Source organism: Anneissia japonica, unplaced genomic scaffold, assembly GCF_011630105.1.
Source record: "Anneissia japonica isolate Jap-2015-1 unplaced genomic scaffold, ASM1163010v1 scaffold250_len512249_cov173, whole genome shotgun sequence".
NCBI classification, from domain to species: domain Eukaryota; kingdom Metazoa; phylum Echinodermata; class Crinoidea; order Comatulida; family Comatulidae; genus Anneissia; species Anneissia japonica.
In genome coordinates, this window is record NW_022687603.1 from 284,710 (window position 1) to 312,393 (window position 27,684).

The following is a 27,684-nucleotide window of genomic DNA, read 5'->3' on the forward strand; positions in this document are numbered from 1 at the left end:
CTTTTTTTGTGATCAAGTGCTCTTACCTTTAATTATGTTATGCAAACTATTAATATTACTCATTGATGGACTAAATTAATTACATATCGCATTCAACGCTAATAAGGGACAGACAATGTATTTCAAGCGATAACACTGGCTGTATAATGTTTTATACTTTCATGATTACTTCAAATACTCACACCATGGAGGAAATAGTTTAGAGGAACTAATTCCCCCATGCTCACACCATTTGTAATTTGAAGGCAAACACACATTTTATGGCTTATTTAAATAGTAGGCACCAACTTCAACTTAACAGTAGGCACCAACACTTTAACTTAATAAAAAAAATACTAAATTAAATAAAATTATATATAGTCATTGTTAAGCGCTTTGGGGCTTTTATTAGGGTAAGGCGCTATATTAATCTAAATTATTATTATTATTATTATTTATTATTAATTAATAATTCAACATTTACTGTAATCTACACTCATATTTACAGGCTTAGATAATGGTACACGGATTGATTAATAGGCCTACTGAAATTTTAGAACATTAAAAATTATTAATTATTTTAAATATTATCGGTATTAAAATTAACTCTCTCAATTTATCAAGACAGATTAAAACGCATCAGTGACTTATCGGCGTGTCTTGTTATGAGGTACAAATTAATTATTTTATACCGGTACTTCCATAGTTTTTCTACCGTTATTATGGCATCTCTATTTGATTGCGTTTTCTATTTTCATATATTTTATAAAATGTGTTGTATTTCTTTTACATTCAAAAGATACCGTAACAGGATTGAACGGAGGTCATATAAACCAGCTAGTTTTTATGATTAGGAAGTTTATATTTGTAGTCATGAGATAAAATTTAGGTGTTTAAAGGGATTTAAATTATACAATATGAGTTTGGAAAGTAATTCAAACACCAGGTATAAGTTGCTCGTAATGTGGTGTAATCCCGTTGTAAGGCTACAGGAGCAGCGACGTTAACTCTTACGTGTATGGTTTTCTTTCTCTGTACTGTATTGTTGATCTCAAGGTTATTTTGTCGTTTAGTTAATTTTAGATAATGGTACACGTATTGATTAATAGGCCTACTGAAATTTTAGAACATTAAAAAATATTAATTACTTTAAATATTATCGGTATTAAAATTAACTCTCTCAATTTTATCAAGACAGATTAAAACGCAGCAGTGACTTATTGGAGTGTCTTGTTATGAGGTACAAAATAATTATTTTATACCGGTACTTCCATAGTTTTTCTACCGTTATTATGGCATCTCTATTTGATTACGTTTTCTATTTTCATATATTTTATAAAATGTGTTGTATTTATTTTACATTCAAAAGATACCGTAACAGGATTGAACGGAGGTCATATAAACCAGTTAGTTTTTATGATTAGGAAGTTTATATTTGTAGTCATGAGATAAAATTTAGGTGTTTAAAGGGATTTAAATTATACAATATGAGTTTGGAAAGTAATTCAAACACCAGGTATAAGTTGCTCGTAATGTGGTGTAATCCCGTTGTAAGGCTACAGGAGCAGCGACGTTAACTCTTACGTGTATGGTTTTCTTTCTCTGTACTGTATTGTTGATCTCAAGGTTATTTTGTCGTTTAGTTAATTTTTATAAAGTTGACATGCAATGTAAGCCTACTTCTATGCTTCTTGCTGTTTTCTCAGGCGCCTATGAAATGCTATATAATTCATATCTGTTGAAATTCAGAACAACATATTTTTGTATCCTGCTGGGGAAGAATTTAAGGTCTTAGCTATCATTGTTTGAATGCCTACACTGCGATCACTCAGTCAATATGGAATTCATAAAACCAATACTAGACTATTCGTGAGGAATAATAATATGTGTATCAAAGACTGATCCGACGCGTTTCGCTTCCTTGCTTATTACGTACATTGGCTTCGCAAACAATGTTGTGTATTGATATACTATAATACGTAACTGTCTGTGTCTGGTAGTCTGAAAAAAAAAATGAAATTGATAGTTTAGAAGTAAAATAAGTTAACTTCCAGTAAAACTACGGGCAAATTAAATTATAAACTTTTTTAACACAGTTTCGTAGATCCTAGCCTGGGTTCGAGGCCCTAATTTTGGGTTACTCACTCTTATTGCACTTAGTGCGCGCCATACCTAATTTAAATGGCGTCCCATACTCGATTTCTTTTTTTTCGGATTATTCCGTCTCTAAATTAACTTTCTCGTTGGTGGCGCTGTCCAGAATGAGAAATATAATAAAAAAAATAAGAGACTAGGTGGCAAGTCTAAGTAGATCCTTGCCATTTGATTGATGGATTATATCACGTGTGTTGCGTCGCACTTTGTAATATTATCGCACTTTGTAATACCGGTAACAGTCGCACTTTGTAATAAAGTCTGTCGCACTTTCTAATGTCTGTACACTTTGTAATAAGTGGGCTGTCGTACTCTGTAATAATTTAATTATTGGCTTATATAACATGGCTAAATACTGGCGTTAATCTTTCTAAATCGGTAGGTACTGGTTGTATCTTATGATCCAATGATTAATTTAAATAATATACTTGTCTTGTGATGTGATATCTTGCCTAAAACCCAAAATGCCTGAAAACAGAAAACACAAGCAAACCAGATTAACAGTTACTATACAATATATAGGGTATTTTTTATTTATTTTTTTATTTATTTTTTTTTTCAATAAAAAAAAATTAATGAACTTTATACTGTACCTTGTGTTTTTATATTTGTTGTCATGTCCTCTGAATGCTTTACTGTACGACTCTTTATGTGTGTGACTGTATGCACTACTATCAAGACAGGACGCGTATTTAAGTATTTTTTGACACACGTACAAAAATAACAAATTACAAATAACAAGTGCCTCCCTCACCAACTTTTTTAAAAACCCCGGACGGGAAACAAGTATTTTTTGTTACTTGGCCTTATCTGTCACACTTTGTAATATAATGAGCTGCCGCACGTTGTGAAAAAAACCAAAAACTCTGTCACACTTTGTAATAAAACGAGATCCGTGTTATATTCTATAGATTATGATAACTTCTCCTTCGCCTCATGGGATCGAACTTGATTTCCCCCTGTTTCGTATTATAGCCTATCATCTCTACGTAGATGGGATGACTCCAATCTCACTAGACCCCACCCCTAGATCTAGTGGGATTGATGGGTGTCAGGTCAAAGTCCAGAAGGGGTCCAACTTGACAGTTCAATTATTACAAAGTGTGTCGGTGCTGGTCTACACCATTAAAAAATAGGACAAAATTCCATTTCCGTTCATTCACTTTTAATTCCTAAAGATCAAATACTGAATAGATTCATGATTCAAGATTCATATATTGACTTGTCCATAAAATACAAATGTATATTAAAATAATTTTTTTAAATACATACATTGCCTAGTACAATTTAAAATACAGTATAATAAAATATTAAGTAAAACACGAAATACATAAAATACGTTAAATTATTCAGTGTTAAATAGATATTAAGAATCATTGTAAAAACATTATAAAAGATCCGATGTGAGGACAATCATTAAAAAAAGTAGAAAATGGAAAAAAAAAACATTCACGGCCATAATATCATTACAAAAAAAAAGAAAGATTAAAAACTGGACTATTACTTATGCCACGGTCTACACGGCATTCGCTGCGCAAACCGTCTAAATTCTGTACTTTTTAATTTATCAACGTTTGTTTATAGTGTATCTAGGTTTGTAACAAATCCCTTATATTCTGGACAGCGCCATCAATGAGCAAGAAGCTCATTTGGAGACATAAGTTGAATATAAAAAGAAATCGAGTATGGAACGCCAAATACATAAGGTATGGCGCACACTAAACGCAATGAAGGGTGAGTAACCCAAAATTATGGCATGGAACCCAGGCTGTGTACCGCATGATATCGATCTCTTGGGCCTTCAAGTAAATAGTGCTTAAGATACCTCGTATTAAATACGTTGAAATTAGTTACTGTTACTAGGGCTACAAATTGGATGCACCTCTTTGGTTCTCTGAACTTCGTATTTAAAATAAACGTGAAAGATGATTTTCATGATCCCTATAGTATCTGCAGGAGGAGCAGCAGCAGTGATCCTGTCAACGGATCTCGTCAATGACGGCCATGTGTCTTCTGAAAACGGCTACGTAACAGTAACAATTCATTTGCAAAGAAAATACGGCCATTTACTAAATATTTGGCAATTCTAACAATACGGCTGTTGTGTGTGTAGCCTACTGTACACCAGTGAGCAGGAAAGCATTGCAGGAAGGTTATAAGCTTTTTATACGGAGAAAAAGGTGACGAAATCTTAGAAATGACGTGTGCATTATTATTATGTTACCCAAATTCTGAGTGTGACGTCACCAAAAAATGACAACTTTATTTGATAAAAAAAAAAAATATATTAATGACTACAAGGTTTGTAGGCTTAAACTTGATAATAAAACTTAGGGGTACCATCATCTCCACACCCTACAATTTACAGCTCCCATTGACGTCTCAGTCAAGAAATACTGTGAAATTTGTCTCGCAAATTCACATACAAAACAAACATACAAATTTGAATTGTGCTTCGCACACCCGCGGCTGGGAGCGGCGTTCCGAGAACTTTGCGTCCAGGACCCTGGAAGTTGAAATATTATTCAACTCCACTCTAGTGGCGGATCAAGAAATTGAGGATCAAAAACATAGAGGGGGCCCGTGGCGGGACTTTACAGATAGACGGTCTATACTACCTCAGGCCCACCATGGTAGGGGCTGAGGTAAGAAAAATTGTGATTATGGCACCTCTAGGTGGCCAGAAATGGCACTCTCAGACTTAAATTTGAATATAATTTAATTGTTTTCCATATTCTTTTTTATGGTGGGGGGGGGGCGGCCAAGGTCATTTATTTTCGAATTAACTTTACGTTTAACCGACATTGAACGTCAACGACTCCAAGGGAAAATCGCTTCACATCCAAAGCTTAAATACCACAATACATTTAAAAACAATTATAATGCTGATACCTATTTATTAAATCTTGAAGAATTGAAATATAGACGGATTCTAACTAAACTTCGTCTAGGTATCCTCGAACTTGAAATTGAAACTGGTAGATGGATTAAATCAGATCGAAATAATAGAAAATTCAAACTTTGCTCCTTAAATTTAGTTGAAGATGAATACCATTTTTACATTGATTTGCCCAATTTATTCAGGTATTAGAAATACTTTCATACCTGCATACTTTAGTTTAAGTTCGTCTATATTTAAATTAATAAATAAACTGGTGGATATTAATTAATATCCACCAGTGCTCCAAATATTGTTAATTGTTTATCTAAATTTATATATTTATCATTTAAACGTAGAGATGATCATATCGCTCTTTAAATTTATGTAAGCCTATATTTATATGGGCCAGAGGCCATTGTGTAAAACGAACAAATAAATGTCCTTGGTCCCTGTGCCAATGAACGAACGAACGATATAGGCCTATGCCTATACATAATATTTTAGGCATTATTGGTATTTACAGATAGCCCCTTACAAAATTTTGACTAAGCCCCGTATATGGACCCACGGCATCCACAGTGCAGCGCCAGTACCGAGAGGATGTGACGAATAATAAATAAAAATAAGGTGAACTGTCAACAGTTTGTTAGAGTAAATTATTTCTTCTCATTAGTGTGTCGAAATGATACATAAAACAACAGATACTTTCTATGAAGAACGTAAAGCCATGACGTTCGTGCAACGGATCGTTTTTAATCACGATCCGTTCAGACTATCAACGACAATCAGCATACGGCTCTGTGCCGGAGTTGGATTCACAGTAAGTAGCAAATACAACCACTGTCGAGAGATTCTCCGAGGTTGAAAAACATACGCATCAACATTGTATATATACACATTATAATTAAATATTAATATTTGCAGACATGTAGGCTACAATAAAAAGTAGGTTTAATGATGAAAAACGGTAAAAAGTAAGACAGAACTGCTTTTTAAGTTTAAAATCTTGTAAATGAAATTACTCTACTATAAACAATTTAAAAAAAAATTAATTGCAACATATACTAGTTTATTACAAACTATAAGATAGCTATTTTTTTTATTACAGAAGAATATACATATTTGTAGTAGGCCCTATATTAAAATTTAATGTTGTCTTTTTAATTACACAAACATAAACAGAGAATTCAAAGTGTATACAGTAGATTATATATTTTAATTTATGTTGTTTCTTACATACAATTCCAGCTCTGCATTGTATTCAAATTGTAACTCAATTTAATTCGGTTTCGTTTAATATAGCATTAATTGGTACATAAAACAGATTAATATAATAAAAATGCTGCTTTTACATTAATTTTAAATCCTTATATGCTGCAAAGGCTACTTTAGTATATCTGGTTCATTACATTCAAAATACATTTATGAAAATATACAATAATTTGCAATACAAAACAAGATAATCAGAGATTACAAACACTCGCCCGGCTGTTGTCGCGCCGAATCTTTGTATTTTCTGGTTGTTCTTGTATTATGAGGTATGATATTACTGGCTATGTCAGGTGAAATGTGGCCGCGCGGTAAAGATGCACGTTTTAAAGGTAATCGAACGTATGAGGTGCAAATCTTATTCTTTTTTATTTTGTTTTTTGTTTTTCTTTAATTATTTTGTTATTTTTGTTATTTGTACATATATATTAAACATAAAAAAATATGAAAGATAAGATGCACAAATAATAATTAATAGGCCTAATAATAATAATAATAATAATAAGTGTAAAATTTGAACCCCATACATTCGATTATATTATTATATTATTATTATTACTGTTGTTATTTCTTAAAAGTTACAGATACAGATACTGGAGCATTCAAAAATTATTATTCTTATTAGGCCTATTATTTCATTATTTTTCACAATTTTTTGTTCTTAATTTTTAATATATATGCACAAATAATAAAAATAACAAATTAATAATAATAATAAAAAAATTAGAGTGAGATTTGAACCCCATAGATTATCTTGTCACAAAACGTGGATATTTACCGCTCGAGGGTTTGTAATCTCAGATTATCTAGTATTTGTGCATCTTATAAATTTTTTTTTTCATATTTCCTATTTTTTTTTTTTAATTGTACGACTTACATGCCTTCCGGGCTGCTTTCAGTCCGCTGGCCAAAATTGGACACATGGTCGGTACGCTCGAGGCGGTCCGCGGTCAATCCGCTCCAGTCAGCATGGTCTAGCCAAATGACTCAGTTTAACGATCCGCTCGAGTTGGCTCTGTCAGTTGCGAAAAATCTATTTTAATAAATAACGTTCTAAAATCTACATCCCACTTCTGATGAGGACCAAAATCGGGGAGGACCAAGATACACGTAATATTGTCAATGTGTTAAAGTTTGACGTTAAATCGTCCAGTAGTTTTCAGTTATGCTCCCGGAAGGACAAACACAAACTTCACAGACAGACAGACCGACACCACGACGGATTCCACGACACACCGACAGACATACAGACGGAGCTCATTGCAGTACCCTGACCCCACTTCGTGAAGCGAGGTAATTATTATATAAGCAATACAAATTGTCAATGAAACGATTAAATTTATGCAAAACAATTTATTTGACTTGCGGAGAGTCATGTTATGGTTGATCAATTAGAAAACCATTTAGATAATATTTATAGGCGGAAAGGCAAATTTACGACAGACAGTCGGAAAACCTAGCTCAATAATTCTCTTATACAGTTTAATTATTATTAATGTTATATTATTGTTCATTCCATCTGATATTTTAAAATAAAAATTATCTATCTGTTTTTACATTTTTGGTCTAATTAAAGTGAGCCTATTACTTTATGATCTGTAATATGATATTAGTTCCATTTCTCCAGATGTATGTTTTGATTTTCAACGATTTCTCAATATTCCTTAAATTTGTTATGTCAATTTCTGTATTTTTTGTTTTTCAATTTTGTACAGTTTTTATATTTTACTTTCCATACGCAATTCAGACTTGTTTCTGCTATGTACGCATTTAAAGAATATTGAAGATTGAATAAAATATAGGCCTAACTCAAATAAATGAGTATATGTTTTAAACACTGGAAACAAATTTCATATTTTATTCGAAAATAAATCGAACTTGAATTTTAACTTAGACAAATCACAGAAACACGTGGCATAATAAGTAAAGGTGTGTAATAATTTGACTACTGTCATTGGTCATTAATGTAGGCCTACTCATCGTGCATTTTGAACCTCCTCTTCTTTATTCAGCCAGAATTTCAGGAGATTCCAAGTGGTAGAAAGTTCAACGTAGCCATCATTAGGAGGCCTGGCTTCAAGTTTCATGTACATGTTTGGATCTGCTACCAGTTGTCCTAATTTGCCTTGATCTTTTCTTAAAGTTATACAAGTGTGTCCGTCATCTGAACTATAAACTTCCGGTTGATTTACACTTAAATATCCATCTGCATCAACAAGTATTTCCGTAGTTGATTTCTTAGGGCAGATAAGATAATATCCAACAGTATTTGAAGTACAGCGATTTTTAGGACTGGAATTCATTATCATATATCCATATGTGTCCAAATAAACAGATGTGTACCCCTGTGCTTCTGCATTTGTTGCATGAATAATGCTATCATAGATTGGGTACTTTCGTGTAGATACATCAGCTATTTTTGTCAGATACCCATCAATGACAACATGAGGAACACGTCGGGTAGTTCTATCTTGATCTCTTTCAAATTCAGGTTTTGATTTCTTTCTGCACCTGATCACCGTCACAACTACCGATACAAAGAATACGCATGACATTACTATTATTAAAGTAATCTTCCAGCCAGCCAGACGATCATTATCATCAGGAATGCACGATATAGGTGTACTCGCTACCGGGCAGCCATCTCTGGAACAGTTTCCTTGTGGAGGACTAAAAGTCTTCATCGAGTGTGTAACCTTTCCAGCTATAGAATACAGGTGCTTCTCATAACATGTATGATACTCTGTGTAAAAGTAAGTGCCAGAGAGGTTGAAATGTCCAGCCATAGTCAAGTTCAGGTAACCACGCTCATTCACTATTGCCAAATCTCTTATTTCCTCACGGACATCTTCGGGTAGATCCCAACAAATTTCTGTTGTCTCGTCACATTCATTTTTTGTTGTTGAATCTGCAAATCTACTGCAGTCGAATTTGTCAGAACACTTTCGATTGTTGACGAAGCTCCCAGATTTTATGATTAAGCCTTCAGATCCTGTGGTATCACGTGTGTCCATGGCAACAACACTACATCCTGATACTAAATTATAGTTCATATTGTACTTTTTGCCATTTTCGTCGACACACGTCAAACCTTTGAAGTTTTGTAATGGAAGCAATACATCACAACTACATCGGAGCGGATTATTCGATAGCAGAATTTTCGTGTCAGTGAGTGAATATGTAATAGATTTCGGAAACCACGTCAACTTATTGTTTTCCAAGTTTATCATTGTAAGGTTCGGTAACCTATAGGTACAACTGCTAATTTGTACAACAGATATGATATTGTTCGCTAGATTTAAGGTTTGAAGACTTTTCATGACCTCCGGTACGAAGACATTTTCGAAACGATTCTCAGATAAATCCAGAATTTTCAACGATGGTACGTTCCTTAGCGTAGTAATAATGTTTTCGAAGTTATTAAGATTGTTGCCGCTCAAGCTGAGTTTTTCTAATTTACGAAGTCCAACAAATGCGTCATTGTGAACGCATAATATGTTATTGTTTGAAATATCGAGAGCATTTAATTTCTTTAGTCTTGATAGTTGATTTCCTGGGATATATCTAATTCTGTTGTTAGATAATACTAGTACTTCTAGATCAGCAGGTAAGAATTCAATCGGTATCGTTTGAAGTCTATTTTCTGATATTGTCACATTAGTTATTCCAGTAAAGTTTACCAGATTTAATCCATTTGGCCAATCACACTCCGACAGTTGATTATTGCTCAGCAACAAAGTTGTTGTTCCATTGCAATGTAACTGCAAGTCGTGAATATCTGTAATACTATTACAATCGCAGACATTGTCTTTAATCGTACATTTTGCAGCTTTGGTAATTTGAAATGCAATTATAAACGTCACAACGCATAGTGCACGAGTATACGTCAACTTGAACATGACTGGCATTTCCACACTATAATATTATATAGAAATTAAACAAATTAACGTTAGGCCTATATAACATTTGAGCTAAAATATTTTTTAATGATACTATCAATGAAATTAATCCAACAAAAAAATGCCCACATGAATATCTATTTACAAAGGTTGGCCTACAGCTGATTAGATGACTAGTATTCCAGAACGATATTCAAGTGTTGAACCGTCTTTTTTGACTCTAGAATTCGGTTTCATGTACCGTCACATTAAGACACGTTGTATATTCATATTTAGTAGGTTTGTTTAAGCGTTTTTACAAGGCCTCACCGTCAAGGGTGATATCGGCAGTATCTCGGATTATACTATTGTAGGCCTAGATATAAAATTAATGATCAAGTAGTCCCCTATGTAAAAGGCATCTTTTACCTTCATTTCAAAATTTATTTGGAATCATAGTCTAATATCAAACTTTTACACGTTGAAACTTACCAATGCGATAAAAAACAAGTTTTATAGATCGCTACAATTCGAAATAATTATGTCGTTTCTGTTTCAGTTCTGCCGTTACCAGCGCCTTTTAAGGTTGTTACCCCAACCTGAGCAACGAGGTTTATATTCTATTGAATGCCATGGACCGGTGGATAATCTAAAAGGAATTAGATATTGAATAAACTATAACCCAGCTTAAATGAACAATCGTCGTTTGTCAGGTTGTCAGGAATTTCAACAATAATACAAATAGGAAAGTATAATACATACTCCAAGTATTGAAATACAGGCCATTGTGTTGGGATTCAATATTTAGACATTAATTATGTCATCATCAGGACTGATGTCCCAATCACGATTCAAAAGAGTATGAAACAGCTTATCTGTTTTATATCTAATTAGTGGCGATTAACTGCATTTTCAATCCTGAACCTAAATCCATAGAATTCAACACCAGCATATAGGTGTTTCTCCCTTCAACCACACTCCCTGGACAAGAACGTTCTAATTTACTCGATTATAACAGGAGGAGAAGACTAAAATTTCTACCACTCGCCTCGACACACAAAATAGTTTTAAATGGGTTATCCAGTGGAATATTGTAATATTAAACTACTTAGAGTAATTGTCTAATAGGTTACTTTTCAGGAAGGAAGCTACGAATAAACCGTGTAGTACGACAACGCGCCATTTCGGTTTCCATGCTTTTATAATAATTTCAATTTTAATTGAATTTTCAAAGAATGATTGCTTATCAAAAAACAGTCTTAATCGTGCTATCGTGTAACTCAGTGGGCTTATTCGACTGGTTCATTTTGTTGAGTACCGTACGAATTTTCGTTGAGTATTATTTTCATTCGACTGGTTAGTTAAATAGACTTCGTTGACAACGAAAATTAAGGTAAACCAGAGTGCATTAATCAGCGTCAAGTTATCCACGTGACCAAAAAAAAAAAACAAAAAAAAAACATGGCTGATTGGTGAGTTTATAAATAACATTTGCGTTAATATAACTTAGATTAAATTTTATAAAATAAAAATTATAATATTTACCCACATGGAGTCAAAAAAATAATTGGAGGCTAACAGAATTCAAAAACTGAATGAAAATATTTTTTTACGAAAAACCCATACTACCACAAGTTAAAGCAATCTTGATTACGCAACGTGTATCGCGGTAACTATACAGCCATTTTGTTTTGTCGAGTATTTATAAGTTTTCTATTCGACTGGTCGTCTTCGTTGAGTAGGATTTAACCGTTGCGCAGGTGGGCGTGGTTTAACGAAGAACGACCAGTCGATATAATGAAGTATTCTTAACGCACATTGGAAAGATCTTAATATATATACTTGAATTATTCGATTTTCAATGGAAATAATAACAGTCGTTTTTATCAAACAACAGTTAGCAAACATAAAGTGAGTAAAGTCCACAGTGGTAAGCTTCCATGATTCATAGGCAGTGTGCACTAAACAACTACAATCGAAATTATATGCTTCAGTTGCTTTTACGAATTGAACAAATGTAATTCGGTGTATTGAGCAAGAAATGATTAAACATCCTGTTACTACGTAAATTTATTCACGCCCTATTCATTTTAGCCGGAACCTAGTCCAGAGGTAAATGCCCATAATTTCCGCTATAACACAATACATATATCTATTGCATTGTACGAATTTTTTTACGTGTTTTGCTTTCATACAATGAAGAAAACATCCTAATACTACCTATTCTTCGTCACGTTTTTGATACATTTCCGCCATAATTCATTCAAGCCCTATTCATTTTAGCCAGAACCTAGTTCAGAGGTAAATGCCCACCAATTTCCGCTATAACACAATACATATGTCTATGCATTGTACGAATTTTTTGACGTATTTTGCTATCGTACTGTTAGAAAATAACTGTCATGAAAATATTGCGTTGGACATAGCTATCTAGCTGAACATGATTTACTGGGAGACCGTAGAACTATTATAGTCCTTACATTGCACCTGCGAACCCGGCTTCTATTCTATTACGTGAAAACAATTGACACCGGCCTTCAAGAGCAGGTATAATCATTATTAGGCCAATATGTATAATGCACATTAAAAGTAAAGACAGAGAGCCCAAAAATGGTGTGGATCGGGTCAATGGTGGTACCTGCAGGAGGGGTCTCAGCTAGAAATTTCTCCACATCGGACAAGAAGCATAGACTCTGTCGTTGGACCAACTTGAGGTAGTCGGACTAAAAAATAGGATATTGTAATTAATTATTAATTTTTATTAATTATTGTGATCTAATATAGATCACAATTTTTACTATACTATACTAAACAATGCAATCTTCCCCTTGAACCATCTGTGGTTTTCTCAGTGTCGCTGAACCAAGGCCCTATAGGAGGTCCTTAGTCTGGATCCTCTGCCAGATTTGTTGGAACTTTTCGGGATCGGCCGATATCAGAGGTGTAATTTGTCCACCTGTTGGCCTTTTCCCGTCACCAGCAATCTTTTATTTCATTGATATTTTATTGTATTTTTGCCTGTGTAAAGTCGAATAAATAAATAAATAAATATCTGCAAATTGCTGTAGCCTTCACTGGAGTGTGGGTCTGTAGATCATCTAGACTGGTTGATTATAAGGTATTACTAATAATATTCCTATGGTGATTATACTATGTTACTGTAATGTAGTAAGCTGGTTCATTAATGTCCGTAACAGGTAGAAATAATAACTTTGCGGACGTTTATAAATTCCTGTAGTTCATCAATTATGCCACTTGTTGTTACTAAACAGATCAGGTTTGAGTATTTTTAATTGTTTGAAGATTTAATGTTCAAGATGGTTTATTTAAAGACAAACAAACATTGATGCCAAGTTAATACCTAGGCCTATGTTTATTTATTTATTTATTTATTTATTTATTACGTTTTCTTGCAGTAGGGTAGCCCTCTCAGTTAAATCACTGCTCTTCCGAGGGGCCCTACGGTACATTAAAGCATTACAATAAAAAAAAATTAACTACTCTTTACTAAAAGCATATCTATATTTTTAAACAACACTCAATATCGATATATAAGATGCAATTTAAGGGCAGATTTAAAATTGTTATAATGTTGTCTTAATTCATATGGTAAACTGTTCCATAGCAAACTTCCATAGTATATAATAGCGTTTGTAGGCCTATATTTCAAGTTTACATCTAGCCAAACTAAAAAATAATTTTGGTAACTTCTGGTTGGAATATTGTGTACGCTACTAGTGTATTGAAAAAATATCACATAGGTATGATGTGTGCAAATATTCAACGTATTATATTAAAAAGAAATATATTCATGTAGATGGAAATTAAACACTTCGAACACTTTTATGGCTTTGGTCGAAGAGATCATTTCTAGACGATATGTTCTGGATAAGTTGAAGAATTGTATCTATGATATTTTCCGACAATTGGTTTCCCTTTTATTCGGTTTTATTGATTTATAGCCAGAAATATATAAGGTAACGCGATAAGAATCATGTAATTTCACAACTCCTATAACTGCTAACAAGATATCAAGAATTATGGCACAACATTTGCAGACACAGTTCCTGGCAGACTAGAATTTTGTAATGGGGCAGAAGACATGGCAGAATACATAAATATATAAGACATGGCAGAGTTTCTTGCATACCTACTTTAAAGTCATTATATTTGAATGTGTATATTATTGGGTTTATACAAGCATTACACAAAACCATTGCTACTGTAATGTGGTAAAATGTTCTAATGACGTACAACTTGCCACCGAATGAGAAGTTGAAAAAAGCTATTTCGTTCCGAGTCCAACAAATAATGTATGTCACAAAAACTATCATCGTTGTCTTAACGATATTGAAACGTCTGACCGCACTGTTAAAACTCTCTGCAGGTGAACCATCTCCAACTCGTTTTCGGTGTGTACGAAAAATGTTGAAATAAATAAACAACATTGAACTAATAGCAATAACAAGGATGTAGCCACCACACATCAGTGCAAATGCTTTGTGATACCCTGTGATACACTGTGTAACATCACCCAGGGGGTAATAAACCCAAAACCACATGTCCAGGGAATCAGCAAAAGAAATACTTTTATGCTAAACTTTTCCTAGTATACATTGCACTTCAGTGGATACATTACAGCTAAGTAACGATCGATTGTAAGTACCACAAGATTAGCCGTTGTTGCATGTATTTGACCAGAACATGTTCTTGCTTAACCAGAACTTACAAAGAAATTCTGCCTCAGCATTTGGTTCTGGAACCCGAGTCAGTAAGTCTGGATTGAGAAAATGGCACATCAACGGAAAAAAGTTTAGTGATACACTGATTTGAAATCAGAAGATGTGTTGAACTGAACTGATTCCGCAATTAAAATAGAATGAATATCGCAAAGCCATTAGTCGAACAGCCAGTTGCACAAAGAATATTATAGATCAGATTTGTTGTGTCCATCGTGTTGAAGACAGAATCGTTGAATTGATGTTACTTGATATTTATTTAAGCGAAATCCAAAGCATCACTGATACAGGAGAGTGCCAATTGTGCTAGTATTAACTACTGCATTTTATATAAAACATTGTAAAACTGATTATCTCTCAATCAATTAAAATAACATCTTGTCTATGCCAGTAATAGACTAATTAATTTTCTATTTAGCCTTTGCTTTAATTTGATGTTTAAACATGGTCATTTGCCACAAGAACTTTTGAAAGCTATTATTCTTCTTTTATCTAAGATTAAAGTCGGCAGGCGCAGATCCAGTAGGGAACATGGGGGAACGTGCCCCCAGTTTTGCCACTAAATGTTATAATTTCAGTGCATAATTGAAATTAGCGCTACTCACTTATCTATTCTGAAAATGTTGTTCCCCAACCCCCGTTTGAAAAATTATGGATCCGCCCCATGCCGGGGACATAGGCCTATTGTATATCATCTCTAAGGTTAATGAAAGTAATGATTGATTTTTATCTATGGTAAAATATCAGTTTCTAAAATGCGTGTATCTTTCCTATACAGATAATCACCAGCATGAATAAAAAATCACTATGGATAAGCAGTAGGCCTATATTGGTTTTAATCTTCGCCTCCTTTGTGTATTGTCAACAAAATAAAAAATATACTTTCATAAATCCTGGTTCATCTTTCGCACAATATTCTGTGCCATGGATTCAGGTGGACGAACATGGTGCGAGGCTTCGATTCAAGACAGTCCAAGGTGACGCTCTACTTTATTACCAGGAATATCGCGACCTTACAAATCCAAAATACGCCCTCTGGATTGAGTTGGTGAACAGCGAATTAAGGATTACTCATTTGTACAATCAATTTGAGGAAAGGTGAGCGTCAATGTTGGCTTTCCCCGATGTTATAGAAATGTACCACATCCAATTTTAAGATGGATAGGACAACAGGATTTTCACATTTTAATCAGATGAATAGTCAACTAGGCCTACCACTATAAAAGCAATAACAGAAACATTATACGCATATTTATACTATAATATAGCCCTGGTATTCAATATTTTTAAGCTGGGTCCAATTTCCATCAATCTAATCAATCTGTTGAGACCACCGGCGTACCGACATAAATTGTGTACTTTCAATTCCTTCAATGTCAGCTCTACCCACTTTGTAAGCTTACAAGTCTTCCTAATAGGCCTATTATTAGCATTTGTTTTTCAACATCATCTATGATAGGCCTTGTTTTGTAAAAAGGTTTGCAAAAATGAGGGAACGCATCAAATCTCCTGCTCTTCTACCACTAGAAATTTTCAAAGAAAAAAATACTCTTATGTACTAAGTAGTTAAATAATGGCAGCGCCAGAATATTCCCGAAGAGTAGTCAGATTCCCCTAAAAAAGCCCTACTTTAACATCAGCTCAACCACTATTGAGGCTGAGGTGAGCAAATTTTCAAATAAACACCTCAGATTCCCGGAAATGGCACATTCAGAAGACACATTAAAGCAGTATTTTCAACAGAATGACATGTTCACAAGCCTGCTCCATGGATCCGTTGCTGTCGCCGCCAATGGTTAGACGTACATGCATTATACCAGTGATTCCCCCACTTAATCATTTGTCCCCATCAGTCGCCCTCTCCCCAATTAGGACAAGAATTACCAACCCGTCTCCTCTCCCCATGGCAAGACACTAGATAGATACAGTGAGCTACACTAAGAAAAAGCCAGGCTCGTGTTAATAATGCCAAAGTAGGTAGTCGTGTTTCAACAGAAAAACGTTTCTGTAAGTATTGAAAATCGGACGAAAGTTATTTATTTGTTAGCAATGTTGCGCGGGTCGGATCAAAATCTTTGGCAGGCCGGAGTTTGCCCACGGGCCGGGTGTTTATCGGGGCATATAGGATCAGACCTGGACCATGATAAACTTTCATCCTAGAAATATAGTACCATTTACAAAATTGTACAGAATTTAATATTTTTTTTGTTAAAGTATATATTTAGGTAAATGTAAATGACGATATTTGGCATACTGTCACATACGAAAGAAAGTCTAATGGACTTCTCTACTTCATTGTTGACAACCAGACGGCACCAGTTAAATACTTGGACGCTTACGACGTCGGTGGCGCTCTACAAACCTTTGACAAACTACCTATGTCATCATATATATTTATTGGAGGTAAGATGATAAATGACAAAAAAAAATCATAAATAAATTACCATCTATTGGTGGAGTGGTTGGCTGGGAGGATTTGTTCCTGCTTCTTTGTGCTGAAGACCTTGGTTAAACTCTGCCTCGTCGTGGCTGATCACCCACCTACTTAAACCTTCATGTTTGAGTTACAGGCCCGTAGCGTCACTTAATTTGTGGAAGGTTTGTTTCAGTGGAAAGTGGACCATTTGGCTTGTATGATCTCCGATACTCGGGAGAACATTTTAAATATATCTCCGAATAAAAATTTTTCTTTTTTAAATGCGGACCATCTCCATTTTCGGGTGGTTCGTCGTAACCCCCTTAACCACCCCCCCCAACAATACGGGCCTGCGTTAGGTGTTCAGTGTCCCTTTATTCAAATCCCTATCAATTGTATACATTATACATAAGTGTGTGAAGTCTCTCTTCTTGATCTAATCATTTTCTATATAGTTTTTTACTGTTATAACTCTTCTCTGTTCTAATCATTCTTCTTATCTCCTTCTAATCACTCCTCTATTTAAATAATGTGGGACCGAATGTTAGGAGCCTACCAAATCAAAGAAGATAGTCACACTGACTCATCAACTACCTGGTTGAGGCTCATCAACTATCTGGTTGAATATAACTGTCTTCCTGTAGTTGATCGCAAGGTAGTGTTGCAATGTACTTGTTGGTACCAATGAGTAAGACTCTAACCACAGACATTTTTATTCGCTAATTATTACTAATTGATAACAGTAATAGCCTCCTTCCACTTCCAACTTCCTCGACTTGTTTTATTTACTGTATGGTCAAAATGTATTTCAATTTAATCACTTAAATATTTATTGTCCCTAGGCGAATTTAGTTGAGCATTTTGATTGCATTATAATTTGTTTTTAAACTGCTTCTTCGTTGCTTATTAATTACATTACCATTACTATTGTTTTAAGGTTTGTGGCAAAACATGAAAACTCCAGCAAATAGAAATTTTACCCAGTTCGTTGGATGTTTTCAAACTCCGGAATTTCTCATCTCTGAATCCTTTACAATGTTTAACATGTACAACAGTACAAGTGAGTACAATATTCATCAATTGATTAATAATGAAAATGCTAAATTTAGGAATACTAATATTTTTTTTTTGTTTTACATATACTAACTTCGACTCTTAGGCCTAAAATGGGATAAAAAATAAACATACACAAAATCAACCCAGCTAACAATTTCAAGTTAATAGTAATGATAATGATAATAATAATAATTAAAATAATAATAATAATAATAATAATAATAATAATAATAATAATAATAATAATGATGATGATGATGATGATGATGATGATGATGATGATGATGATGATGATGATGATGATGTTGTACAATGCGCCAGCAATCATAAAATATTCTCATGGCGCAAAACAGAAGTCGAGAGGGTTATTAACAGTTGAATCTTAACTACGAATAAAAAAAAAAATAATGATAACCGTAACCCTCGTAGGGAGGCTTCAGGAGTGCCTTTGCTTGCCCAAGGAAAAATTCCTAATTGGCAACTCCTACTCACGGAGGGAAGGGACGTCTCACGTTTCCATTTATGTGCTGCGTATACAGTAGGCCTACGTAATTTTACACCTAAATAACGTTTAAATGTTGCTTGAACGTTGTGTCAAAGTTAATTTCTCACATACATAATCACATAACGTTATAGTAACGTTTTGCATTTGCTGAGAATTAAACGTCGGCATGCTTATTTCCTTTGTAGTCACTCAAACAATAAGACAGGAGTCAGAGAGCCATTAAAAAAAAAATTACAACCGATTCTTTTAAATGATATTCAATAATTAATAACATATAGGCCTATTTAAAAAAGGGTTAGGCCTATAATTAGCTATCTGTTGCTATCCAATTGCCATTAATTATAGAATACTGAATTACTGTTTAGAAATATATGAAAATTTGGATTTTTACTATTATTTCTTACAGATTTGGTGCAAGAAGGTTGCGTTAATAAATGTGATATGGAGAATGCTTGTAGAAATGGTGGGAAATGTGTAAATCAGTACACGAACACAATATGTGATTGCAGCCACACTGGATTCATTGGCTGGAACTGTGACACTCCTGGTAGGTCACATTATTGTTAGGCCTATACATTTTCTTCCTTTTTTTTTTATGTAGGATGCAAATCATTGCTAGGCGCGCGCGACGGATTTTTCACCGACGGTGACACGTTCTCACTGCTACTGACTCCCAGCAGACGTCATCGCTCTAAAAGAGCCGAGTAGATACATTTGTCCACTGAGGGCTGGTGACCGATGATGAGCGCAGTGTGTGTGTGCCAGATTAACAGCAGCATTTTAAATACAATCTGAATGATATTTACGACAAATTCCAATAGTCTGTAATATTTTTTATTTTCATTCAGATGACGTAGTTATTACCCTACAAGGGGAGGAGTATCTTGAGTATAATGTTAACACCAAATCTGAGAATACTTACTCACCTAGTGTGTACGTGCACATAAATTTTAAGGTGAGCTTTCAACTGCTTCATCAATTAAAATCCTGAATATTACTAATAATAACAACAACAACGGTAGCAACAACAGCAACAACAACAATCAATGATAATAATAACAATTTTATTCCCAACTTCCTTTAATGGAACGCCAACAAAGATCTGGAGTGTTGGTTTATGGTCATAGTTTCTCCCCAGGGATCAACTATGTTGCAATTGAAATAGTTGATGGAGAATTGATGGCTTCTATTAATTTTGGCTACAAGGCTCTTAATTATCACTTTAATGAGACTAACGTCAATGGCAACAGGTCAGAGCAATACTTTTTGATTAAATTCATATGCGCTTCATGTCGTTTACGTTGTATATTGCATCTCACAGTCTCAGGCTTGCTGAAAGAAGTAAAAGTTTAAAATACCATGAAACGGAAAATGAAAAATGAATAATTGTTTACAGGTTATTCATGTGTAGTACAATTTCTAACCAATAGGTCTAGTATTAACTGATTTAAAACTAATATTATATATTGTAAATGAATATAATATTCAAGTACAATTATAACATTTCCTTTAAATATTTCAATTTTATTTCAGTTAAAAAATGTATTTATATTTGACGACCTCGTGCAATCTCGAATATCATAACTAATCTACATCATATTCATTATGATCGTCATTATCATTATCATCGTCGCTGTCGCTATTGTAATAAACTTCGTCCTTATCATCAAGTTTACCATCCTTGTGTTATTTTATATAGCTCCGCTGGACCACTATTCTCATCGTCATTATCATTCTCCTCATCATCATTATCATCGTCGCTGTCGCTATTGTAATAAACTTCGTCCTTATCATCACGTTTACCATTCTTGTGTTATTTTATATAGCTATCCGCTGGACCATTATTCTCATTTTCATCGTAGCCATTACCATCGATATTATAAAAAAGTCATGTGAAATCTCTTCAATGTGAACTGACCAATCATTTGTAATTATGCAGTTGGTATGAAGTTAAATTACAACATGAAGCAACACAAGTTACTGCTAGCCTCACTCGATCAATCGATGGTGTTTGGTACACGATAGACAACACTCTTCCCCAGTTAAATTATCTGAACCTTGGTGAGACGGTGTACGTTGGAGGAGGACCAGTCCTCAAGTGCTATGTAAGTAGGACCTACTTGCTTGTTTAATAGGTTTAGTGTTTTTCATTAAAATCAAATGATATTTATAATATTTGATATAATATTTATAACGCCTGTGATGCACCATTTACGTTGAATAAGCCACAGTACTTGTGAGAGCTATGTATGAAAAACACCCTGCATTAGCCAAAAGTGTTTCTCTTTTGATAATAAGCTTATATTAAACTAATTCCGCTGCTTAGTCAACTTTTTGAATGGGTGGGTGTGTCCACAAACATTGTTTATTACTTGCGCTTTTGTGGATGCAACTTTCTTTTTCACATAGGATTAATGTTAGGCAGTAATTTTATTGGATGCCTGAAGCTCGTGAGTTTTGGAGTAACTAACATTCTGGAGGAGCTCACTTTAAGTCGACCGTTAGTCAAGTACGTAGGGAAGGATGAAGATAGCAAGCCTGAGTATGGATGCAGGGATCTCGGACATTCTTCAATTATCTTCCCCACTTCACGATCGCAACTTATTCTAAAAGGATGGAACGATGGCAACCTTAATCTAAGGTTGGTACAAATAGGCCCTATCTCATTTTAAACAAGCAATCTCTTCTCCTTTGATGATCTGAATGCATATAACACGTTTTACAAAATGCATATTGCAAACAAGGTTCATACTATCATGTTTCTTTAGTGCATCTCGGTTGTTGGTTATATTTGGTACCTAATTGACTGCCAATATTGTACTTTGCACATTGACTTCAGAGGTAAAATTGGTTGTTGGTTGTATTGGTATTGTTTGGTACCGGTTACCACTGCGCTTGCTTCATTAGTTGTACCATGATTTATTGCTAAGCCAACATGGTACCTAATTTTATACGCTTGTACCATTGTTCCTTTATTGGTTGTCGGTTGTACCATGGCACTGTACATAGTTGGCTTTTCTACAATGGCTCTTCATTGGTATGTTCATTGTATCATTGTACTACGTTGTATCATGGTTTTTAGTTAGTTGTATAATGGTACCGCTTTGCTTGTACGAACTATTCTCCTTGTCACGATAACAAAAGTAGTTAATCATTGTCAATGTTCTTAATAGATTTCAACTGAAAACTGTGCAGCGCAACGCTATCCTCCTTCTGGTTGCGATTCAAGATGAGAATGACATTGGGGGAAAAATCAGTGTAGGTCAATGATATGATTACTATAATGACTTCTGTTAATAATAGTATATCATTAATATATCAATGGATATATTATAGTTATAGCGAGATATAAATTGTACTGTCATTTTAAATTCACATTGTGCACAATTGTACAGCTTCACTTGCTTGACAACAGAGTGCAAGGCGTATTGGAATTAGGAAAAGAAAATGACCTTATTACATACACCATGGTTGTTGGAGAACACTTGAATAATACCATGTGACACACAGTGGAATTTTCAATTATGGAAGGGTATGCAAATAATTTGCTTAACTTTGTTTTACGTCAAACAGCAGTACTGCACATTCGTTTATTAATCATGAACTATAAGTGTGGTTCTGGTTCCGTTGGTGACTTTCTAAAGACTCAATAAGTGTAATAACTGGAGTGGTAAAACGACTGTTAAATGATAGGCCAAGGTAAATATAACAAAAATTACCAAAGAAGATTATATCTATATTACAGTGATATAATAAATAAATTAAAACACAAGTATTATTCATTTATATTTTGAAACTTTTTAACAGTTTCGTCAGTTACTAGTACAGTATACTAACACAATTATGTGTAACCATCGATGGGATGAATTTTGTATACATGTGCATACAGCAGAGTATAATATTATATTGTCTACTCTTACTTTACTAAAGTTCTGCAACTTCAACAGTGGATGCAGCGAAGACAAGCTTTCAGATTACAAACCACACATTGACCCCCACCAGTGACCTCTATCTCGGTGGAGGTTGGACTAACACAGGTCAAGGTTCGTTTATGTTTCATAAATATAATTCTATTATAAAAATTAGAAGTATAATTAATTAAATATTTAGCAAAAATATTTAAGGGGTTGTGCTTAGTGGAATGCCCTACTACTAAAATCTGGAAAACGGAAATTTCACTGTTCCCTGTTTAAAACAATTTCTTTTCTTATAGAGTACCACAGTCATGTAGTCACAACGCCAGGTGGCACCCTCTGTCGCCAACCATACGTTGGTTACCGTTCATTACGCCTGAATGACTTCATATGCTTTCTGGAATTTTAAAATCAAATATTTTACCATCAAAATATACTAAAACACAAAAGCTCGCACTATATTAATTATTGAACACACATTTATTCAGCAATTAAAATTTACAAAGAAAAGATACAACATCTTAATAATTACGTTAGAAATAGACATAGACATATTGGGATCAATTGTTTGTCAGTAGAGAAAATGGCGTCCGGTTGAACTCATTTTGCAAAGATAGCAACGGAGTAGTATCACGAAACACGGTAGTACTCTATGGATCAAATAGCGTCTACTTACAATAAAAATAAACACAGTCTTTGCTTATTTATGTGGTTTTTAAGATGATGTAAGGGTATATAAGATGTAAGGCCAGTATTTATGTGTCTATTAATATTGGGTAGGACAATACTTGCTAACTCAACCCAAAGTATTTGTTAACTCAACACAAAAAGTACCTTCTTTTAAAAGTGTTTAGTCAGATGAAGTAAACGTTACTATACCGGTATATTATTCACACCACTTTTACGAGCCTCATTTTAACAAGGAATAAATTCCAGAGTTTAAATATATAATGTTTATTTTTTAAATTTACCATTTAGAATTTAATTAATAAATTTGACAATAATTGTAATGAATTTATATAGGTTTTGAAGGCTGCATGCAAGAAATCACGTTTCAGGCTGCTATAATTTATCCAAACGAGATTACGAATACAAACATGGTGAATGGAGTTACGATCGGATCATGCCAAGTTACGGATCCTTGCCTTACGTCTGACCTAGCCTGTGAAAATAAAGGTGTGTACAATAGCAAAGAAGAAGGCGTACGATACGATTGCTCGGGAACAGGGTATTCGGGACCTACCTGCCATTTTCGTAAGTAAATTTTGCCTGCCAAAGACACAAAGAATACATTCCCATGGAGGTTAGATCTTCGCCTATATTTTATAGGTCTCTGTGCTCTAATGGGTATGACACTCGCCTTGATAGCAAAATGTTGCAGGTCCGTATCCAGCCAGAGACATTTCTTTCACATACAACTAAAATAAAGGCACATTTCGTTGATGAGCTATGTTTGATATGATTATTGCATGTTTCTATTTGTTTTTATTATTTATCTATTTGTTTCTCATAATATAATTTTTTTTCAAATAACAATTTTACGTTACGTTATTCCCACTTAAAAAAAAAATCAAAACCAATATGTTTCCGCAACACGAGTGAATCACATTTACAAAAATTAAATATGAAGAAACAATTTATCAAATTTAATTAATTAACACTATTTCTTGGAATTACAAAAAAATAGGAAATAGAATCAATAAATAAAAGAGTATTTTAAATTCAAAAAACTTCTTTCAAAATCCTATTTACCATGTGTTTTCAATTTCCATAAGATCTAGTAAAATATATTTAAAATATATATTAATTGTAAACCAAATTTATATAATGTCATTGTAGACCTACATAAAATGTATACATAAAAAAAGAGATGTAGAAAAAAAATACTCCGAACAAATCATCAAATTTTATTAACAATAATTCTATGAATTACTTAGTTTGTAATATGCATGCCTTGTACGACGCCCTATATGTGTTTTACAGTTGTATACTGTAATTAATAGATCCGTCAAAGTGTCTACAATTGTACTAATTACAATTGTCAGCTAGACACTTCGACGCACAAATATGTTTTAGTTAACAGGAATATCGATCTAATCAATCATTCTCCCTATATTTTAAATAATAACTTGGGTTTTTTTTCTCAAAGAAATGATTTGTAGATCGACGAGAAAAGCAGCTTTTTGTTATGTGTAATTGTTCATTTATAAATGCATTCACTTTAATTTTATTTGAGACGTTTTTATAGAAAAATCGTAACATTTCTTCATTTCATACGAGTTTATTAATGTTACAGCAATCTTCATGAGAACTTGCGGAGAGTACTATTTTTCTGGTGATCGAATATCAGGTTTAAAAAGAATTGATATCGATGGTGTTGGAAAGTTTCCTCCAGTTAATGTACTGTGCAACTTCAGGTAATGTCTAAAAATCAATTGTTCTTTGCCTGAGAACTGGATTGTTCAGTCAATGAATCAATAAATCAATGAATAAATAAATTAATTATTCAATGAAACAATGAATGAATAAATTAATTAACTACTGTAATTAATTAATCAATCAATCATTTAATCAATCAATTAATAGATATATTATATTACTGAATCACTAAATCCACAATTGTCCAATCAAATAAATCTTGTTATATTTAAAATTTTAATTTATTAATTTAATTACCGATTATTCTATTTAGGCCTATAACACTAAAAACCACGCCACCAAAGCATGTTCTTAAGCAACGATTAAAATTTAGAATTTTTACCCGAAGTTCTAGTCTCTATTGTATCTCTGGTTTTAGAATTCTGTCCTGCGGAAACCTTAAAAGGCTTGCCTTTTTAAATATTCAAAAATCTGTCTCACATTAACCGTTCCCAAGTTTTTTTGTCAAATACACTTGTTTGTGTCGTGTCATCCAGATGTACAACATTTTCTTCCTGAGCCTGACTTATAAAATGGAAACATAGTATGAACCAACTTGCAATCCGTCGACAATACAATAACTATTAAACTATAACAATTACAAGCTCGATGCTAATATTTTAAGCTGATTATTTTTAAAGGAATGACAAAATTTTAACAATAGTTGAACACAACTTTGAGGATAAGTCTGAAGTAAGATCTGCCGACTGGGGTCCGACGATATACAAATTGCAGTACCGCGATATGACTTGAGATATTCTGAAGTTCCTTGTAGATCATGCTGATTACTGCGAACAAGCCATCAAATACTGGTGTTGGCAGGCTCCCATTAGGTAGGTGGTTACTCGCTTGCTCTTTCACTCACAAAAAAATATTGTTATCACTAATTATTAATTTATTATTATTAAGGTAAATAGTATTTAAATTATATTATTAAAATATTTTTATAATTATAATTAATGTTATTATTACTAATACTACTACTACTGCTGCCGCCCGTTGTTGCTGCTGCTACTACTACTACTACTACTACTATTACTAAAACTATCATTTTTTAAAAATATTATTGTTATTATTATCAAAATTGTTTGTAGTTTTGGCATCGGAACTAAATTCACTTCTCCAAGAGGACAAACTATGAGATCTGCCAATATGACAAACAATTGTGATGCTAATAAATATAGGTAAGTTATTAATATTGTTCTTTATGCCTCCAGAGCAATAATGATGATGATGCAGTGGCGTAAGGACGAGTCATGGGACCCGGTGGCGAGAAAGTGCTCATGCATTTTATCAGTCGATTACGAGGGGCCCCTTACTGTGGAGTATCAAACAAGTGTTCTTTTATTATTAATTCGCTGTGAATTCTAGTAGCTCTTTTACTTCATTATTTCGGAGTAAATTTAAAGCTTGTAATGGAGGGCTGTGGAACAACTTGCGTCGGGAATTGATATTGTTTTAAAGAAATATTTACAAAGTTTAAATTTACTATTTTCAGGTCTTCTACTGGACCATATTTTCCAGGCTATGGCTATGAAGAGTGTTGTTTATTAGTAGGATGGCCCACCGGGGCGCTTTGGGACTGGGGGCCCGGGACTTCGTCAAACGAGAGGCCATAGGTGTTATGTACGCCACTTTGATGATGGTGTTGGTGGTGATGGTGATAATAATAATAAAATAAGGTGATGTAAACGATGATAGTATAATGATTGCTGCTGTTTTTGAACATAGTAACTGATGCTTATAATGTTGATGCTGTGCTGCTAGCTGCTGTTGCTAATTACTTTATACAAGTGCTGCTCCCCTGTTGATGAGAATTTTGAAGTATTGCTATATGCTTTTGTTTCAGCGGTGGTGATGCTGCATGATCGTGCCAATGTAGTGATAATTCAGTGCTAATAATGCTTATGCTGCTGCTGACTGTGACAGTGAATTGGAGGTACCGCATTTTAGATTTCATAATCCTGAATTTATGACTTACCTTGATTTTTTCTGTTAGTTGGTTATACGATGAGGGTGTGTTGAATGTGAAGAAATACCTGCCTGTCGTACGCATGGACTTCTCACAAGAAAATAACAAAGAACATACACTTGCCCGAATGTCCTTGGGTGCACTGCGGTGCAATGGAATAAGTATGTCAATCTTAATATTTTAGTAGGCCTATATCTAAATAGTACCGTATATAATAAAAGTTTTGCTATTTCAAGTAACATGGAGTAAGCAACAAGTAACGGTTTCATAAACATTGTAATTCCAGTCGGCTATACCGGAGGATACATCCTTACCTTCCTCAACTCAAATGCGATCCTGAAATTAAAACCATGGAAAAGGGGAACTTTGAGTTTATGTTTTCGTACAGCAAGAAATAATTCTGTAATCTTTCACCAACTTCGCTCCAAGACCAACACCAACAATTTAATGGCTAAGGTTTACGATGGTAAATATATATGAATTTGATTATGTGCTATATACGG

The 27,684-nt window shown here is 33.9% G+C and overlaps 3 protein-coding genes and 2 long non-coding RNA genes across 5 annotated transcripts in view; 4 read left to right on the plus strand and 1 right to left on the minus strand.

The window, feature by feature from the left end:
• Window positions 1-8,125: 8,125 nt before the first annotated feature.
• LOC117120411 lies at window positions 8,126-10,861 on the minus strand. Its single transcript, XM_033265460.1, has 2 exons — window positions 10,654-10,861; window positions 8,126-10,198 (listed from the first exon to the last, which is right to left on the minus strand). The coding sequence occupies exon 2, from the start codon at window positions 10,189-10,191 to the stop codon at window positions 8,260-8,262; it is 1,932 nt and encodes a 643-aa protein (XP_033121351.1). The 5' UTR covers window positions 10,192-10,198; window positions 10,654-10,861; the 3' UTR covers window positions 8,126-8,259.
• A 7,440-nt stretch (window positions 10,862-18,301) lies between these two features.
• On the plus strand, window positions 18,302-19,835 carry LOC117120249. The gene is made up of 3 exons (XR_004447314.1): window positions 18,302-18,376; window positions 19,284-19,424; window positions 19,726-19,835. It is a non-coding gene; the product is annotated as an uncharacterized LOC117120249 (long non-coding RNA).
• Window positions 19,836-19,952: 117 nt separating this feature from the next.
• On the plus strand, window positions 19,953-21,125 carry LOC117120236 (neurexin-3-like). Its single transcript, XM_033265252.1, has 2 exons — window positions 19,953-20,127; window positions 20,817-21,125. Exons 1-2 carry the CDS (start codon window positions 19,961-19,963, stop codon window positions 21,007-21,009), a joined length of 360 nt encoding a protein of 119 aa, XP_033121143.1. The 5' UTR covers window positions 19,953-19,960; the 3' UTR covers window positions 21,010-21,125.
• Window positions 21,126-21,318: 193 nt separating this feature from the next.
• LOC117120243 lies at window positions 21,319-23,959 on the plus strand. Its single transcript, XR_004447313.1, has 5 exons — window positions 21,319-21,518; window positions 22,051-22,135; window positions 22,273-22,409; window positions 22,808-22,920; window positions 23,815-23,959. It is a non-coding gene; the product is annotated as an uncharacterized LOC117120243 (long non-coding RNA).
• A 15-nt stretch (window positions 23,960-23,974) lies between these two features.
• Window positions 23,975-27,684, plus strand: part of LOC117120292 (neurexin-4-like) — a 5,615-nt gene continuing 1,905 nt past the window's right edge. The window contains exons 1-6 of the mRNA XM_033265310.1: window positions 23,975-24,045; window positions 25,088-25,208; window positions 25,851-26,042; window positions 26,304-26,393; window positions 27,209-27,342; window positions 27,468-27,647. Of these exons, the coding sequence (XP_033121201.1) occupies window positions 26,347-26,393; window positions 27,209-27,342; window positions 27,468-27,647 (361 nt within the window). The 5' untranslated portion in view covers window positions 23,975-24,045; window positions 25,088-25,208; window positions 25,851-26,042; window positions 26,304-26,346. The remainder of the gene's footprint in view (window positions 24,046-25,087; window positions 25,209-25,850; window positions 26,043-26,303; window positions 26,394-27,208; window positions 27,343-27,467; window positions 27,648-27,684) is intronic.